General features: G+C 37.4%; 1 protein-coding gene across 2 annotated transcripts; it reads right to left on the reverse strand.

Annotated features, from left to right (window-relative positions):
* Positions 1 to 3,207: 3,207 nt before the first annotated feature.
* ednraa (endothelin receptor type Aa) lies at positions 3,208 to 14,842 on the reverse strand. Of its 2 annotated transcripts, none has more exons than XM_056730929.1 (8): positions 14,627 to 14,842; positions 13,131 to 13,632; positions 11,390 to 11,517; positions 8,340 to 8,544; positions 7,568 to 7,720; positions 7,266 to 7,399; positions 7,053 to 7,161; positions 3,208 to 5,386 (listed from the first exon to the last, which is right to left on the reverse strand). In XM_056730929.1, exons 2-8 carry the CDS (start codon positions 13,560 to 13,562, stop codon positions 5,249 to 5,251), a joined length of 1,299 nt encoding a protein of 432 aa, XP_056586907.1. In that variant the 5' UTR covers positions 13,563 to 13,632; positions 14,627 to 14,842; the 3' UTR covers positions 3,208 to 5,248. The 2 variants fall into 2 exon arrangements, with proteins under 2 accessions (XP_056586907.1, XP_056586897.1); XM_056730919.1 differs by having other exon boundaries at positions 13,131 to 13,635.
* Between the last annotated feature and the right edge of the window lie 1,164 nt (positions 14,843 to 16,006).

Raw genomic sequence — 16,006 nt, forward strand, 5'->3', positions numbered from 1 at the left:
GGAATTTGAAAGTGTATTTTTTTTATGTGTTAACCTAATTAACACCAAATGCCATTTCAGCACGAAGGTACGCCCACGAAGAATGGCAATAAAAACCAACCCTGCATACAACCGATACGGTAAATACAATGTAAAACTTATATTTTATGTGCAGTTTTGCTACCGTTCTTAATAATAATTTCCAAGTGTCTGTTTTAAGATGTTACCAGTAGTAGGCCTATAAGGAGTTCAGGAAGTGCACCTATTTGGGAGTGAGGTATTGACACATTTGTGTTATCGGATGCAAAACGCGCTTGTCCCGTGTTGGGTGATTATTCTGACTAATGTTAGTGGCTAGTAATATAACAATTTATTTTATATTCCCATTTTTATTTTATAAACTATAGTATAAAACTCAAAAGTTATTCTTTGCAAAGATCTACCGGAAGTTAGGTTTGGGCCACGTCACATGACGTCTGTTTACGTTGTTGCTGCTGCTGAAACCGTTTATTTGGGGTTTGTATTTTTGCGTACAGTGTGAATCATGTATTGTATATGTTTAATGTCACTGCGTTGTCTTTGTGACACAGCTAAACAACTTATTTCGGTCTTATATATTAAAGAAACTGCCTATTATATTAACACATCATATGTAAATTGTCTGCCAAATACATACATGTAAATGTAAAAACAGCCCAGTCTCGACTTGTGACAACCAACGGTCCTTAAAAGACATAAAAGCGCAGTTTTACAAGCCTGTTTCAATTATCCACAAAATGTGGAAGACAAGTTTAATAGTCTCTTACATGGAAAACTACAGTACAGCTGAACTTTTCCATGATGAAAGCAGAGGCAGGAGCTTGACCTGTTAAACAAAGTGCTCGTGTTTTCCTCTCTTCTACTGTTGCTGTTGTATCACAGAACAAACAAACTACAACTAAGCATTGCCTGCCTGTCATTTGTCAAGCAATGAAACCAATATTCCCAAAAATAGGGGTCAATTCAATACTTCACGACAGGGAAAACACAGGCCGAATTTGGAGGATGAAGCATCTTAGTCCTGAATGCATGGAAGCAGAACTTTTCCTCATGTCGCTGTGCTGTCATCATACTGTCCCCCAGTCACAAATGGGTTGTTGTGGTGGGACAGATTGTTCATGAATATTGAATCGATCCTTTTGGCTTTTATAAATTAGAAATCACTGTTGCCACTCTCTATGCGAACGCCTTGCTTGGAGGGATAGCTCTGCAAAATGGCATGTGGGAGGCTGCCATGTCGGGGTAGGGAAGACAAACAGGCGGTGTGTTTGAGAAAATTGGATACACATTTAAAGTTTAAATGCATAGTGACGTCCATAGCTAATGTCTCATGTGACCCCCAGCTTTAGAGTTCTGCTTCAGTGTTTGGTGTGGATTTCATTGAGACAACGAATGGCAAGACGTATTTAACACATCATGTCTTAGTGTTTGAACTATTATCATTATGAATTGGTGTCATGTCAGATGGAGACCCTCAGGACAGAACAAATTAAAATATGTTTGATTATTTAGTCATCTTAAACATCTGGCCAAAGAGATGATTAAATCTACTTGTTTACAGTTTTTATAAAGTAGAACAATATAGGCCAACGCGTATTAAAATAATGTCTTCTTGGAACTCTGTCATATTTCTGGATTGCTGGGCCCATATGATTTTTAGAAATAACTTGCATGACATAAGGTTACCTCATGTTTAAAAATATAATGTGTTATCCTGGGCTGTATTATTTCACAGTCAAGGCCAATTTATCTAGAAATTTGTTTTCTTTATTTAAAATATCAGCGTTGTGTGAAATAGCAATTTGTACTTTATTCCAGCATAGATAAACTTCAGAAAGAATATAATCTGAGTATCTTGTTTGTTGATGTGGAGGCAGTTTAGCTTTGGATTGCGTGCAGAGAAACGTTGTCTTTCCTCAAAACATATGAACAGCATTGTGAGGATTTTATTTAATAGCTAAATGTTTCCAGAAAAATAATATTTACCATCCGAATACACCTTCAGATAATCCCACAGTAAGTGCATTAGCTGTTGTTTTTTCTGGAAATTCAGATGATACTATGTATGAAACGTAATACAATACAATAAAGTCTGTAAGGAGCACAAGGCCAGTTATTTTCAGTTAATTTCAATTGTAAAACACACTTTGGCCTATATAGTTTGGTTAATACACTGCAAAGAATTCCATCAGATAACATAAAAATGTCTCTTTTGGTAACATTTAGATTAAGTGGTTTTGTTCAAAAATTTGATTTAATATGATTGAATCAGCTTTTTGTTACTGCTGTTTGCTTCATTTGATTCCTCCTTGGCAAACTCAGAGGTTCCCACCGAATTCCTCCAACTTAAACCCATTCCTTGCTTTCCCTGAAGGCCGAAACTTTTTTCTGAGTTTAAAAGCCAAAAGAAAGAATATCTCAGGCCTCTGATAAGTTATGTATTTTCATCAACGTTTCGATAACTTGAAGACTCTTGGCTCTTTTCTCTCATATCAAATTTCATGTGTGATAAAGAATGTCTTTCAAACAAACAAAATGCTTTTTTTAAGTAATTTATTAAGGCAGCGCTTGTTTTGGCTCTTGTATATGGTAGGTTTATAAACAGTCAGTCTACTCTAGAACATTGCATTGCAATGGCTATATAATTAGAAAAGTTTTAAATCATGCTTCCCATTTGTATCTTATAAAGCAAAATTGCATTAACATAAAGTCGTGGCCAATAGTGACATCCAGCTATTGCTTTTTTCATATTTTGAACAAAATGTATTTACTTTGTAAACATATGCTCGGCTTTGCGAAGAATTTACAGGGACTTCGCAAAAACATTACACACGACTGACATAATATTACTATACAACGGGATCAATAAATATTAAAAGCTGGAATTTTTTTTGTCAATGTATGCTTCATGTCCTGCAAGCATTTTGTTTTTCTCTGTAGTATTTATTTGTTTATCAAAATATTTATATGCTATATTTTACTTTTGTCTCGAAATATTTGTCTAATAAATACCTCAAAAGTTTAATTTTTTTGACAACTCATATTTTGATGTTTAAATTTTGCAATCACATTTGGTCACTACTGTATTTTCTCTGACCTCATAGCAACGACTGTTTATAAATCTGAAAATAACTCAGTATAGGAACAATATTTCCATTATAGTCTTTTATTATATGACACACCACGCAAGCAAATAGAAAACATATTTATTTGTACAAACTGTTACCAGACCACTGGAAGACTTCTTACAAAATGAACACTGTCTGGACAGACATTGCAAACAGATTCTGTCTAAATCCCACAGTTTACATTTAATCTTTTGTAGACGCGCCGTCCACATCCTCTGGCTTGACACAGATGACCCAAATGGGCCGTGTTGCCTGTTGGGTCAAAGTGCATCTTAAGTCACACCCATATTTGGGCTTCTTCACAAGGCAGAAATGGACAGCTGTCACATGGCACGTTCTTTGAACATGGAAACCTCATTATGTTTTGAGATAAGACAACATTGCTTTAAGCGGTAGGGTCAATAGTCCAATATCCTTAAAAATAACTAGCAGCTTGTCTAGAAAATTGGACTAAGGTATTAACAGTCTTTAAATGTTATAAGTACTGGCAATCATGATATGTAACATAATGTACAGTAAATCACAGTAATTCATAGCATATAGAGAAATTGAGAACACTGTTTTATTAGTTAAAATATATGTTGATAAAGGTGCAACATTCCTCACTTAATAGTGGTAGTAAATATGAATATGTATGTGACATCATCATAAATCTGTGACATCATAGTCTCAAAATGTGTTTTTTTCTCTCACAAACAAATACTGTATGTCCATCTACAAGTGTCACTTCAAAAAACACCAGCAGGACCCATGTAGATATTTGTCAAAATTTGTATATATTCATTCACAACAGCTTTCATATTATTTCAAATTATAAGAAGAAACAAATGAGATTCTGTTATATTTTCCTGTATATTTTTGCTTGCAACAATAAAATATTAAAGTTTAAAATACTGAGGCCATTAAATATTAGCAAGAATAAAGTAAAGTATTACCAAAATGTATCAGTTATCATTAAATTCACAGTGTCAAAATAAAGCAAGGATATGTTTGTATCTCTTGGGCGTATCTGTTTTGATTACATAAAGGCTCCATTTCCCGCGCCCTTATGCTCAGAATGCAGCAATATTTTTTTCTTTCTGTCTTTTTTTGTGGACAGAACACACTATAACCCAGCGTTTGTTGCAATTGGATGCCTTCCTAGAAATCACTGTTAAATTCCAACAAGGTCAAAATTTGATTTGCCTTAAATTGCTGGAACTGATGATTAGTGAATCCAGTTGGTAAATGTTAAAGTAACTGTAAGATGTTCTTAATGAGATTCATAAAGGTTCAGTAAATAATATTTTTAAGTTATTCTGAGCTTAAAGATTAAATTTAATAAAACACACTAGACATCATTAGAGATAGAGATTTTCATGCTTATATACATGAAACATAAAAAAACGCAAAGCTGGGTAAAAGTATCTACATTATCTTTCTTTCCCGCTAAATAAACAGAAGTGACGTCCAGCGCACAACATGACTCAGATATCAAAATAAAACGTATGTACTTAAAAGATCCTGTTGCTTTTGCATCAAACTTCCATAACTGTGGCCACAATAAAAATAACAAATGCTCATTAAACCGGACACTGAACTTAAAGGATGTGCTGCCTCCTCAAGGGCATCCTGGGAGTTTCTTTGGCAAAGCTCATTGAAAAGAATGGACGCAGAACATAGATTGACCCGACCACTTCACTCTTCCTTTCTGAAACTTCCTTTTACATCGGACAGTGACGATCCGAAGCATTTTCACAGTACAGTGTTTACATAAGGAAACGCTTTGAGTTCCTGATGAGAATGAAATTGTTGCTGTGTTGGGTTCAGCTGCATCCTGTTGCTGTTGGTTTAAACTCCCACAATTTCTCACACTGCAAAACAACAGTCTAGAGATCTATGGGAACTGCTGTTCCGGGTCTGCGGGAGACTTTAAATATATCAGTTCCATTGTCTATTTTGTGGCTATATATAAAACCTGTCTTGTACTGCGACAAGCATAGAGGGCCTCTAGTTACTGTCGTAAAAATGCAGTTACAAAGCTGGACACTGGCTGACGGCCATTTTTTTATGATTTAAGTATGAATGTCGACTGGCAATTGCGATTGGTTGACATCCACTGTTCAGTCGCTGTCTTTGCGGAGGCTTCTGTCGGTATTGAGGTTGCAGGGCTCCTGGTTCTTGCACTGAATGCTGGTGCCGTTCATGGGGCCAGAGCTGGACACCTGGTTCTTGGTATAACACCAGCAGCACAGGCAGGACTAATACAGTAATACAAACAAAATAACAAATGAAACTATAACATTAAAATGTTCGTGTACGCTTTAAAGGTCCAGTGTATGAAATTTACCGGCATCTAGCAGTGAGGTTGCAAATTGCAACCAATGGCTCACTCCACTTCTCCCTTTCGTAGCACTACGGTGGCTGACACAGGGCTAAAATGTTTTACGCTTTCGCTTCTTTCTTGTGTTTACAGTAGAGCAGTTTTTCAGTTTAGGCCTACTGTAAAACAACATGACGAATTCCATTCAAGGGCACCCTCAGTGTGTTGATAGAAATTGCTCATTGTAACTCTTCATGATGTAAGGTCTTAATAGACCCCTTTTCTGTTAGTAAACATTGTGATGCGTTTTTGTGGGCGGAGTTTAGGTGGATGGCAGAAAGATCCCCCTGACAGCATCACTAAAGCTTGGAATCACATTTTGTTTGCTTGATTTTTGACATGACCTGAAAAAATCTGATAAAATTTTTACATCTTAGGTCACTCACTGTCTAGGACTTGCTATTGTTTTTGAAAAAGTTAACTTAAACGCAAGGAACCTGGCCGACCTGTACCCACTCACTCAATTGATCCAGGACGAACTGACAGGATTACCTCCAGTTAAGTTGCCTGACATCTACACCTACCAGACAGAGAAACCGAGCGTGTATAGTAAAGATAAACTCAGAGCTTATACATCTATAGATGTCTGCGTGTACTAACAGTGGCAAGCGTTAGCAAATGTATTTACTTGAAAACAAACCCCAACCTAACATGTAACATGAGCCTTCTCCCTGTTGCCTCTCCCTTTATACTAATGCACTTGTGATAGCTAAATAGAAAAGATGACAAACAGTTTCCTTTATATTTAGTTTCTGGCCGATTGTTAACTGCTAGTTGTATAACTAACAAAGTTAGTTAAAAACAACCTTACTTGTTGTTACCAAGGTTTTTATTAGGTAGGCGTGTGTGTGATAGTTTTAAACACATACATAAATCATAATCCACACCATCAAAAGTGAAACGTGAGCATTTTTGATGATCGTTTCTTTTAGTCAGCTTGTTTTATTGTCTTTAACTACATTTGTTGTCAGTGTTTTTGTTTGGCAATGGCAGCAGGTATGTAAGATATAAAATTGGAGACTCTATTCTGTCGATTGTGGCACTCAACAGCACAAAAAGATGATATTTCAACTCCAAAACTGAGCTGGTTTGTATTGTCCGCCTTCAGTTCTCCATTTGTTTTGCCTCACGCTAATGCCGTGAATTAAGAGTGACTTCGGCACAAAAGGGGTCTATGCACCGCCGAACACATAGTAATGTATATTATACAACATTTCTATCGAAAGATCCTCCAAAAAATGACACACCCAAGACCTTTAAATGTAATGATTATGCTTTGAATGAAATCCGTTTTATATTTTTGCAATTATGCTCAATGCATTAATGGAAGGGGCCCATATGGGGTCTGACATCAGAATTGGGTAACTTTCTTCACAAATCAACCAAGTTCCTAATTTACTAATTCAAAGGCAATCTTTTTCACATACAGTATTGTGCATGCACAAGAAAACACATTCGGTATCATTTTTGTATGATTTGTACTATTTTTAACTACATAAAGTTATAATTAGTAAAAGTTATAATAAGTAACGAGCAAAACTCACCTTAAAGCAGTTCTTGAACTTTTTGCTGACAAAGTAGAGGAGGATGGGATTGATGCAGGAGTTGACCGTGGCCAGGTTTAAACCGAAATAATCCATGATCAACAGGAAGCTGAAATGTTACACACTCACTCATTAACTATATAAACTTAAACTTTAAGAAAAAATACGGTGTGAGCTACAGGTGGTCTTCAGTAGCAAAAATGGCTTACTCACTTGAGTAGTTCACAACGTCTTTCATCATTTGCAACGTAAACCGTTTTCTTCAAGAGTCTACTGAGATGCAGCGGGAACCAGCAAAGGGCAAAGATCAGCACTAAACAGAAGACGGCTTTGGCCACTTCACGTCGCTGCAAAACGTAAATGAGGCAGTCATTCAGATTTATATAATAAAAGTTTATTACAAACCAATGAAACAGTTCTTTTATAATTGTTAATAGAGGAAGAAAAGCATAAAAAATTATCCTGGCCGTCTAAATGTAAAACGTCACTGTGCTGCGGCAGGATTTTTCTTCTACCTGCTTGAGATGCTCACTGAGAGCAATCCGAAGACTTCCGTTTCTGCGGTTGAGCATTTCACAAGTCATGAGTGTATAGAAAATGGCTGTGCAGGCCAGAGGCACACAGAAGTAAAAGCCAAACAACCACCAGTCTTTCCAATCTACATAGAACTGAGAGGTGAAAAACATGTATTAGGTCATTTACCTACAAACTATTGGTTTTGCATTAAAAAATGGCTGCTCTATAAGATCTGAATTTAACATATTTAGATGGATAATTTATTCACTGTTACACATGTGAAACAACTCACAAAGTCTTCAAAGACAACTGAATAATAATGTCATTGCATCTGTGTTGGATTAAGTTGTATCATGTGAGTGAATTATCCATTGTTTCTGTGATTCACGAAGAATGAAGTCTGTGTTCCTCATCCACACATATGGCTCTGCTCGAGGGAGATGCATCAGTTTGTAATTGCACTCACGGTCTGCTATTAATTTACTTCTTCTGAACAAGGCAAAAGAAATCTTTAGATAGCGTCTTTATGGAACAACTAAAGAAGACTGAAAGATTTTAGTCTTATCCCTCGTTTTCTCTGTGATGTGCACAAAACGTTGTCCCAGGATCAAAGTTTAGTAGGTTTCTTAAAGATCAGCACATTTTTTATCGCACCCTGCTTGAGGTCAGTCAGACAGGATGCAGCATTCATTGCAAAGTGGTCAAGTGTTTGAGCATTTACGCTCAAGATACTGCATGGACAAAAACAACATCAATCTGAAAAAAGCCTACCCTTGTGAAGTCAGATTTAGGCTCCATCATACACGTGCGGATGATTTGGTTGTTGTAGGGGTTGTTGAAAGTGACCATGTTGAAGACCACCGCCTCTGGCACGGCCAGGATGATGGATAGGACCCAGATGGAGACGATCTCAATGGCAGTAAACAGGGGGATACCAACCCCCTGAACTCTGCTCCAGGATGCTACAGCTCTGTACCTAAACCACAAAGAGGGATAAAGACTGTTAACACGTCGCTCTGAAGATCCTAGAGCTGAGGATATTATTCATCTTTGTAAAAAACAAGAGAGATCTTGGGCGACAAGTAGATGAAGCCAAAAACAGCTTCTCCAATGGTATGCTAGGCTATAACCTCTGTAAATGACCTCAGGGAAGAATGTTTAGTCCTTCACGCAGGTTTTTATGTCAACACCTGCAACGCTTGATTGATCAGGTTCATATCCTCTAGGAAAGCTTCTGTGAAAATATTCCAGTGCAGCTGTGAAAACATTTTGCTACTGGTTTACAGCAACAAATATCCAGAAAAGGTTGATTTAAGTTTAATGAAAAGACTGCTATGCGTTTTAATATTCATATCCCGAAATGCTCACAGACATATACTTCAGCTGTTTGTTTGGATAAATTCACTGGTTCGCCTGGTTGCTTGTTTCCGATTCATGTTTGCCTGTTTGTTTCATTAATATCTTTCTCTGGTGGATGTTTCCGTAAAATGGTGCATGAAGATTTTATATGGTACTAAATTTCTTTTTAATGACCCGTTTGAATATTCCTGTTTAACAACAATGGGGCATTCATATTTCACTAAGTGGAGATGTAGCACTTCGCAGACGCTCAGCTGGAAATAAAGAAATAAAGTTAAAACTCACGCAACACAAGGAACACAAATCGGACGAGATGTACTGCACATTTCCTCTGCGTGATTCAGGAACTAATTGAAAGCGTCTGTGCTGCTGGGAAATTAAGGCCAGACTTTTGATTCATGGAGTGATTCATTCTTTAGAAACTGCAAAGGCTGCATATTTGTGGATCAAATGCACTCTTATTGTGTATAATGTAAATTAGACAGACCTCGTCTCCACAAATACATGTATAACCATTAAAATAAATAAAAAACAGGAACTGCATGAATTCCAACATTTTAAAAAATTAATAATTTATTTATTAGTCAATTAATAACGATTTAGTAACATATTTAATGAATAAATAGTTCATTTGTATTGAATTTAAACAATTGTCCTTGCCTAGAGTTATTTTTTTTCCAAAAAAGCCACTTCTCCTCTATGTTGTTCTTTTTGTGGTTATGATTTAACAAAGGTGGGCAGGTGGCTTGAGCTTTCTGATGAGTAAAATACTTTGTAATGAAAGGTGCCCATTAGAGGTGACCTTATAAACTGGAGGAAGTGCCCTCATTCAGACAAGAACTTGACAGACTTACGTCCCGCCTTTTCCCCTAAACCATATGAGTAAATCCATTAACGTTTCCTGTGAAGCTTTTTCAGGAACCACCCTGATCAAAGTGATACAGGAAAAGTTTTCTTCCACAATACGTGTAAAAAACATTTTGTGTTTGCTTTGTTTCATCCAAGTTAAAAAATAAAATGCTTTATAAATTAACGTTTCTCAGTTAACTTTATATATTTTTTCAGCCAACCTTCGGTATGAAATAACAAAAACCTTTTTCGTAGTTATTCCACTTATATAATTTCAAAATTCAATAAAAAAGTTTTGAGTCAGAGATTTAAAGATTAAAGATTGCTTCACCTAAAATGGAAGAATTGTTCTAAGTATCAAGTATATATATATTTTTTATTTTTTTTATATATATATTTTATATATGCCATGAGAAAGGCAACGAAATGCTTTTATGTCAGAATCAAAACAAAAATAAAAGCAATTGGATTCCATCAACGTCAGCATCATGTGGTTTTGATTTAGAGAAACCTTAAATTATGAAGGTTTAGGTCCGGACATTCATCCAAGTTCAAAGATGAACAACAAGCGCACAGTGAGATTGAGACAATAAGTATCAGCTGTAATGGATTGTGATTCAAAATTACTTATATTAATACTTTACATACATAAATGAGTTATAGCATAGCATGGGATACAACTATAACCCAACTGTCTGACCTTTGTCTATACGTGATCCTAAGACCTCAAAAGTGAAATTTTAGCACTCAACTTCACTGTGTCCTGAAGTTTAAAGGTCAAATTAGGGGAGTGGTTTAGGGGCAAGAGGGGTGAGAACAAAAAGCTTTATTTAATTACATGAGCTATGACTGAGGTTTTTAACCATCAGATGTAAAAAAAGCTTTTGAAATTCAGGGATTAAGAGCTTTGACTCTAGTTTGGTTTCTAGTTTCTGGAGGTCCTTTTGCATAAGGCTTGGTCTTATTTACTAATAATTAGACACAAATTGTTGTCTTAATAATATATGAATGGGAAATAGAGGGGACTCAGTGGAGTCCAGGGAGTGAGTTTCAAGGGGAGTTACAATTCAAAATGTTGAGAAGTTTTTCCTACTAGCCTTTAAATGTTATGCAGATTTCATACGTAAATAATGTGAATTTTTCCACATCTATAATTTACGATATAGTATGCCTTGGCCATTTTTACCCCTCGTTATAAATAACTTTCATAACCAACATTTACATTTATAATACACTTAAGTGCAAATCTATCAGGCAATCATGGAAAGCACATGAAAACATTTGTACATATAATAATATAAAGAAAAATGTGTGAATGCACAATGAATAAAACTACACTCTCTTGACTACCATATTAGGCAGTAGTACATATACTGTATTTGTATAATCATTTTTCCTGCTGTGGTAGTCAATGGTTCCCCAGAGCTGTCAGGAGCTTACATTCTTCCAAATATCTTTCTTTGTGTTGAACTGAAAAAATGTATGTATAAAGATTTGGAACAACTTGAGGGTGAGAAATTCATGACAGAATTAGCATTTTTGGGTGAACTACCCCTTTTAGACCTTCATAGATTTCAACATAAAAGCTATTATATGATTAAGATGTGAGTTACCTGTCCACACTCAACGCACACAAATTGAGTACTGTAATCCCCACTGATGCCTTCTGAAGGAAGGGCACCAGCTTGCACAGGAAAAGTCCAAAAGAGCTGTCATCAAACGGCCATTTCGTAACAAGCAACTGCAGATAAAAAAAAACATTCCTGAGTGTTCCGCCATATGACACCATTCAATTAGAATACATTGAATAGAGATGACAAAACTATGTTGAATTGTTGTTTATTTGAAAACAATGCTTAGCACATTTAGAACAGAAGAAGACCGTAACTGGCTTTCTGGAATTTGCTTTTCCTGAGCGTGTCGAACTTAAATAAGGAGCAGATTTTTTGCCTCGCTTCTCAAATCCCTTCTTGGGCCTTAAGGGTACACATCTTGTCCTGATGAAACCACATAAGTGCCATTTCAATGGCTGTGTTTCCATCAGCCCAGGCACTTCGCGGATCATTGTGTAGGCTTCTAATGCTAGTCTTCAGCTTAGAAGACACTGGTGGTGTTGAAAACAGTTGTCATCCTTGTTTAAAGTACACATTTTGGATATGACCTCTTGCAATGGTTCACGAAGAACCCCTGCGATGTGTAATCAGTCAAGTGCCCTTGACAAGGTTTTCTGAAAAGACCGTGTCTTTTGTTAAACAGGAAAAGTATGCGGATTATGCTCAGGTTTAGAAAGGAAACTCTTCACGGGTGTATCCTGGTCATGTTTGTATGAAGAGGTCGCTTTTTAATCAGTGAGGGAGTGGCACAGCTGGAGAAGTGAGTGAGAGTGTGTGTGTGTGTGTGTTTAATGATTATTGAAATTTAGTTTTAAATGTGTGCGTCACCTGCATCCTTTCATTATGACCCGGCATATTGTTTTTATCTGTTAAACCTCCCATTCTAACAGAGAAAATATCCGGGAATTACTATATGAAGAGTTTGGTTCCAAAATGAGATTACAATTTTTCCTAAAATCATATTTTTTTACTGTGCATTCCAATTCATATCAATCAAACTGCAGTTGGTTTGTTTTGATTTAAGCCATAATAGCTAAAAAAAAAACAGCCAACTAACACAGTAACATGTATAATAAAGTAAAACATGATAACATAATAAAAAAAATGAATTTTAAATACATTTTTAAATGAAGTTATCTCATTTTGATTATATTCTCAACTCATTATTATATTCTTCTTACATCTCTTTTCAGTATCCTGTTGAAAAGTACCTTAAAATGCAGTTTGTTTTATCAGTTCTTGAAATCTGTGCCAAGCTGTGCCAAACTGGTACACTTTGGGTGAGTGTTTTAGTGTTGTCAATCTTACAGCTTTCTTTAATTCCGTCTAAAGTTCTTATTTAGTCTATGTAAAGATGCTGTCCATTGTTGATAACCAGTTTCAATGATGAGTAGTGAATCACACAAGGGACTTTATCGTGTGATTGAGTGCCAGACACAGGGTGTTTATTTTAGCAAACCATATCCCTGCTGCTCTCATCACAAAAGCTTGTGTAATCAGAACAGGGCGGCCCTAGAGATAAACTCTGGAAGACCATATAATTGAACGCCCCTGCCCTCTGTATCCAAAACCCTCCCAACTTCCTCTGCCAACCCCAGTTTTCCCTTTCCTGCGTTCAAGTTCACTATTTTCTATAGTATAGGTTGTTTTTTTGATTTGTGAAAAGAACAAAATGATGTAATTTCCTAGCAATTGAACGTAAATGAGCAAAGCAGGGAAAGTAGAGTTGTGTGCTCCCTACCTTGTAGACGTTTATAGGGATATCTATGGTGATGTAGATGAGGTCCCCAAGAGCCAGACTGGCGATAAGAGCATTGGGTCCGTTCCTCATACACTTGTTTTGGTAAATAATCCTCAACAACGTGGCATTGCCCACCATTCCCACCACAAACACAATGCAGGAGATAAGGGTGTTAATGTACTTAAAATAGACCGTAATGGTGGTGCGATTCTTGCAAGATGGAGGACCCTTTAATCGGGTACTGTTAGCCATCAAGGTATTCCGGGTGCTGGGCTGAGAGGCAGGCAGGAGATCCACCTTTGGGTCGGTTTTGGGGGTAGTGGAGACTTGAGGGAAAGTCTGCAGAGACCACTCCGTGCTGTTCGACTGACAAATTCCACTAGTAGCCATGACAGCCATCAGCAAAAACAAACGTAGCGTTGTAGTGCACATTGTTAAACACAGTTCAGGCTTTGATATCCAGATGAGGTGATAAGACTCTGAATTTGGCTATATATCACAGCTTCTGGGGAAAAAAAGAGCGAATGGACGTCAAAAACACATGCTGGGTCAAAGCAAGTTTAAATTCCATTAACAAACATTCAAACTGTCTCATATTATCATATCAAACGCACACATAATACATAGACTTGCATATTATGACACGGGCCTGAAATCAAAGAGAATCGCTTAAAAGTATACAAAACTTCAACACGACTTCAAAAGGGATTTAGTGGAGATGCACAGATGGAGGGTGCCAGTATGCGTTACTGTCACGCTTTGGGGACGAGACGTTGCCTTTCCTGTCATTCCCGGCAAGAACTTATCTGTTTTGGCATGACACTAGTGGCACAGCACCAAACTTTAGTTTATTTCTATTGTTGTTTCAACAATGTGCCAGTTGCATGGCTTTCATCACTTTGGTTTCCTCAACATGCATCGCTCCTCTCTGTTTTTAATTTTGGTTTTGGGCGATTTCCCAAACAAACGGGCACTTTATCATGTCATAAATTAAATGAATGTCTTATTGCTTACACAAAATCAATTTGTTGCACGAACAAAGACACCATATATTTAATATCAAACAAACCAATTCTTCGATATACTGAACACAGCTACAAGATACAATTTTGATACATTTTAATGATATCCTTTATTTATAATATGGTATATAGATTCTTACAAAAAACTTTTCAAGTAAATAATATTATTTTATCAATACAATCGAAGTAGACTATGTTCTTGCAAGAGAAGCACAAGTTAGAAAAGTTAATCAACCCTTGTTTGGAATCATTTTAAACCCCCTTTCATTATCTTGACAGCAAAGGAACGCTTCTGAGCCAAGATGCGTTTCCTGTTCAAAGCCGCTGCCACCACCTGGTACACAAGGAACTATTTAGCAGACAGCCCTTCAAGTAGCATCTCAGTTTAGCATCAGCTAGGCACTACAGGGATCTTTAACGGCACGTAAACTGCTACGCTTATGAATTATAAATGCCTCCTGGTTTTGCACCTACCGCTCCTTAAATGTTTGCCTTCCCCAGGATCCCGTCATTCAGTCAATCAGTGAGTTAGCGAGATGAAATTCGGCTAGAGCCCCCCAGACATCTGTTTGGTATCATATGAGTAATTAACTAACTATCAAAGTATAGCAGGATCCCATTTGGACCGTGCAACGCACCAGAGCTGCTCCACGTTCTGTCTCTTGCTTTTCCTGTGGAGAGTTGGTGTATGTGTGTGTGTACGTGAGTGTTTAAGAGAGAGAGCACTTTGACGGGTGGGATTTCAATTCTCCACCTCCCCCCGCGGCCGGGAGGGGGGCCCCAAAGGAAACGCCAGCTCTCGGCGAGGTACAGCCTGCCTGGCTGTCGACAACCAGCCGAAGCTCAGAGCATCAGGAGGAATCGCAAATCATCTCTTCTGGTTTTCTCTCAGTCTCCCATTTTTCTTTCCCTCGATCAACACCTTGACAGGACCCTGCCACCGTGTCAACCTTTTCCCCAATGATCAGCAATATTTGCATCTGACAAACTCGCCAACAAATGCTTTAGATGTGATTCTGACGGATAAGCAGGGGGAGTAAGGGGGTGCTGGGATCGAGAGCCAAATATCCCTTGAACTCTCAATGCCCAAAATATTGCAATGTGGGTGGTCAGACTCAAGGGAAACTCGATTGCCGTGCCTTACTTCACCATGCGAACAAAAAGCTCACATAAGCCCTGGGTTCAAGTTTGCTTTTACCAGCCCCTACACAAATCGCAGATATTTTGGATGAATGCCGAAAGGCTCTTTTTCATTATGAGCCCTCAATGCGTAAAAAGCTGACTTCAAGAAAGTCGATGGGAACAACACGCTCGCGCAGAGCAAAGTGCCTGGATGACTGCATCAGTGTCCATTATGCAACCTGTACGGCTATACTTAGTAAAATGGCCCATTATCAATATCAGGTCTAAGTGCAGGAAGATTGCTATCAGAAGGACCAACAGGCGCCTAACAATGCTATCAATGAGCTGATACAGCAACTGCACGGATTTCTAATAAAACACTGACCTGCTGACACACAGCTCCTCTTGCTCCTCGGTATCCATGGAGATGAGAGATCGTTTGACAGAAATTGACATTTGAATGCTTGTTAGATGTCAGGGGTATCCATCTGGCGTCTTTAGCTTTGGATTTTACAGTATAAACTTAGAGTAATTTTGATATTACAGTGTTAAAAATGAAGGGGCTACAAAAAGGTTTTTCACAGCCATGCAATAGAAGATTTAAAGTTTTTCTACTTCATGATGCCAAGGACCCCCAAATATAATGAACATTTTGTGAGTTACCCCCTTCCTTAAATGCATAACCATCTATATATTTGTATTTACTATATAAGGAAATATTTATACTATGTA

This window comes from Triplophysa dalaica, chromosome 2 (assembly GCF_015846415.1).
Source record: "Triplophysa dalaica isolate WHDGS20190420 chromosome 2, ASM1584641v1, whole genome shotgun sequence".
NCBI classification, from domain to species: Eukaryota; Metazoa; Chordata; class Actinopteri; order Cypriniformes; family Nemacheilidae; genus Triplophysa; species Triplophysa dalaica.

Coding starts and splice junctions, on each gene's coding strand:
- ednraa (XM_056730929.1), bottom strand. CDS start 13,562: ATGTGCACTACAACGCTACGTTTGTTTTTGCTGATGGCTGTCATGGCT. Junction 7,721..8,339: donor CTAAATCTGACTTCACAAGG/GTAGGCTTTTTT, acceptor TTCACCTCTCAG/TTCTATGTAGATTGGAAAGA. Junction 7,400..7,567: donor TCAGTGAGCATCTCAAGCAG/GTAGAAGAAAAA, acceptor TACGTTTTGCAG/CGACGTGAAGTGGCCAAAGC.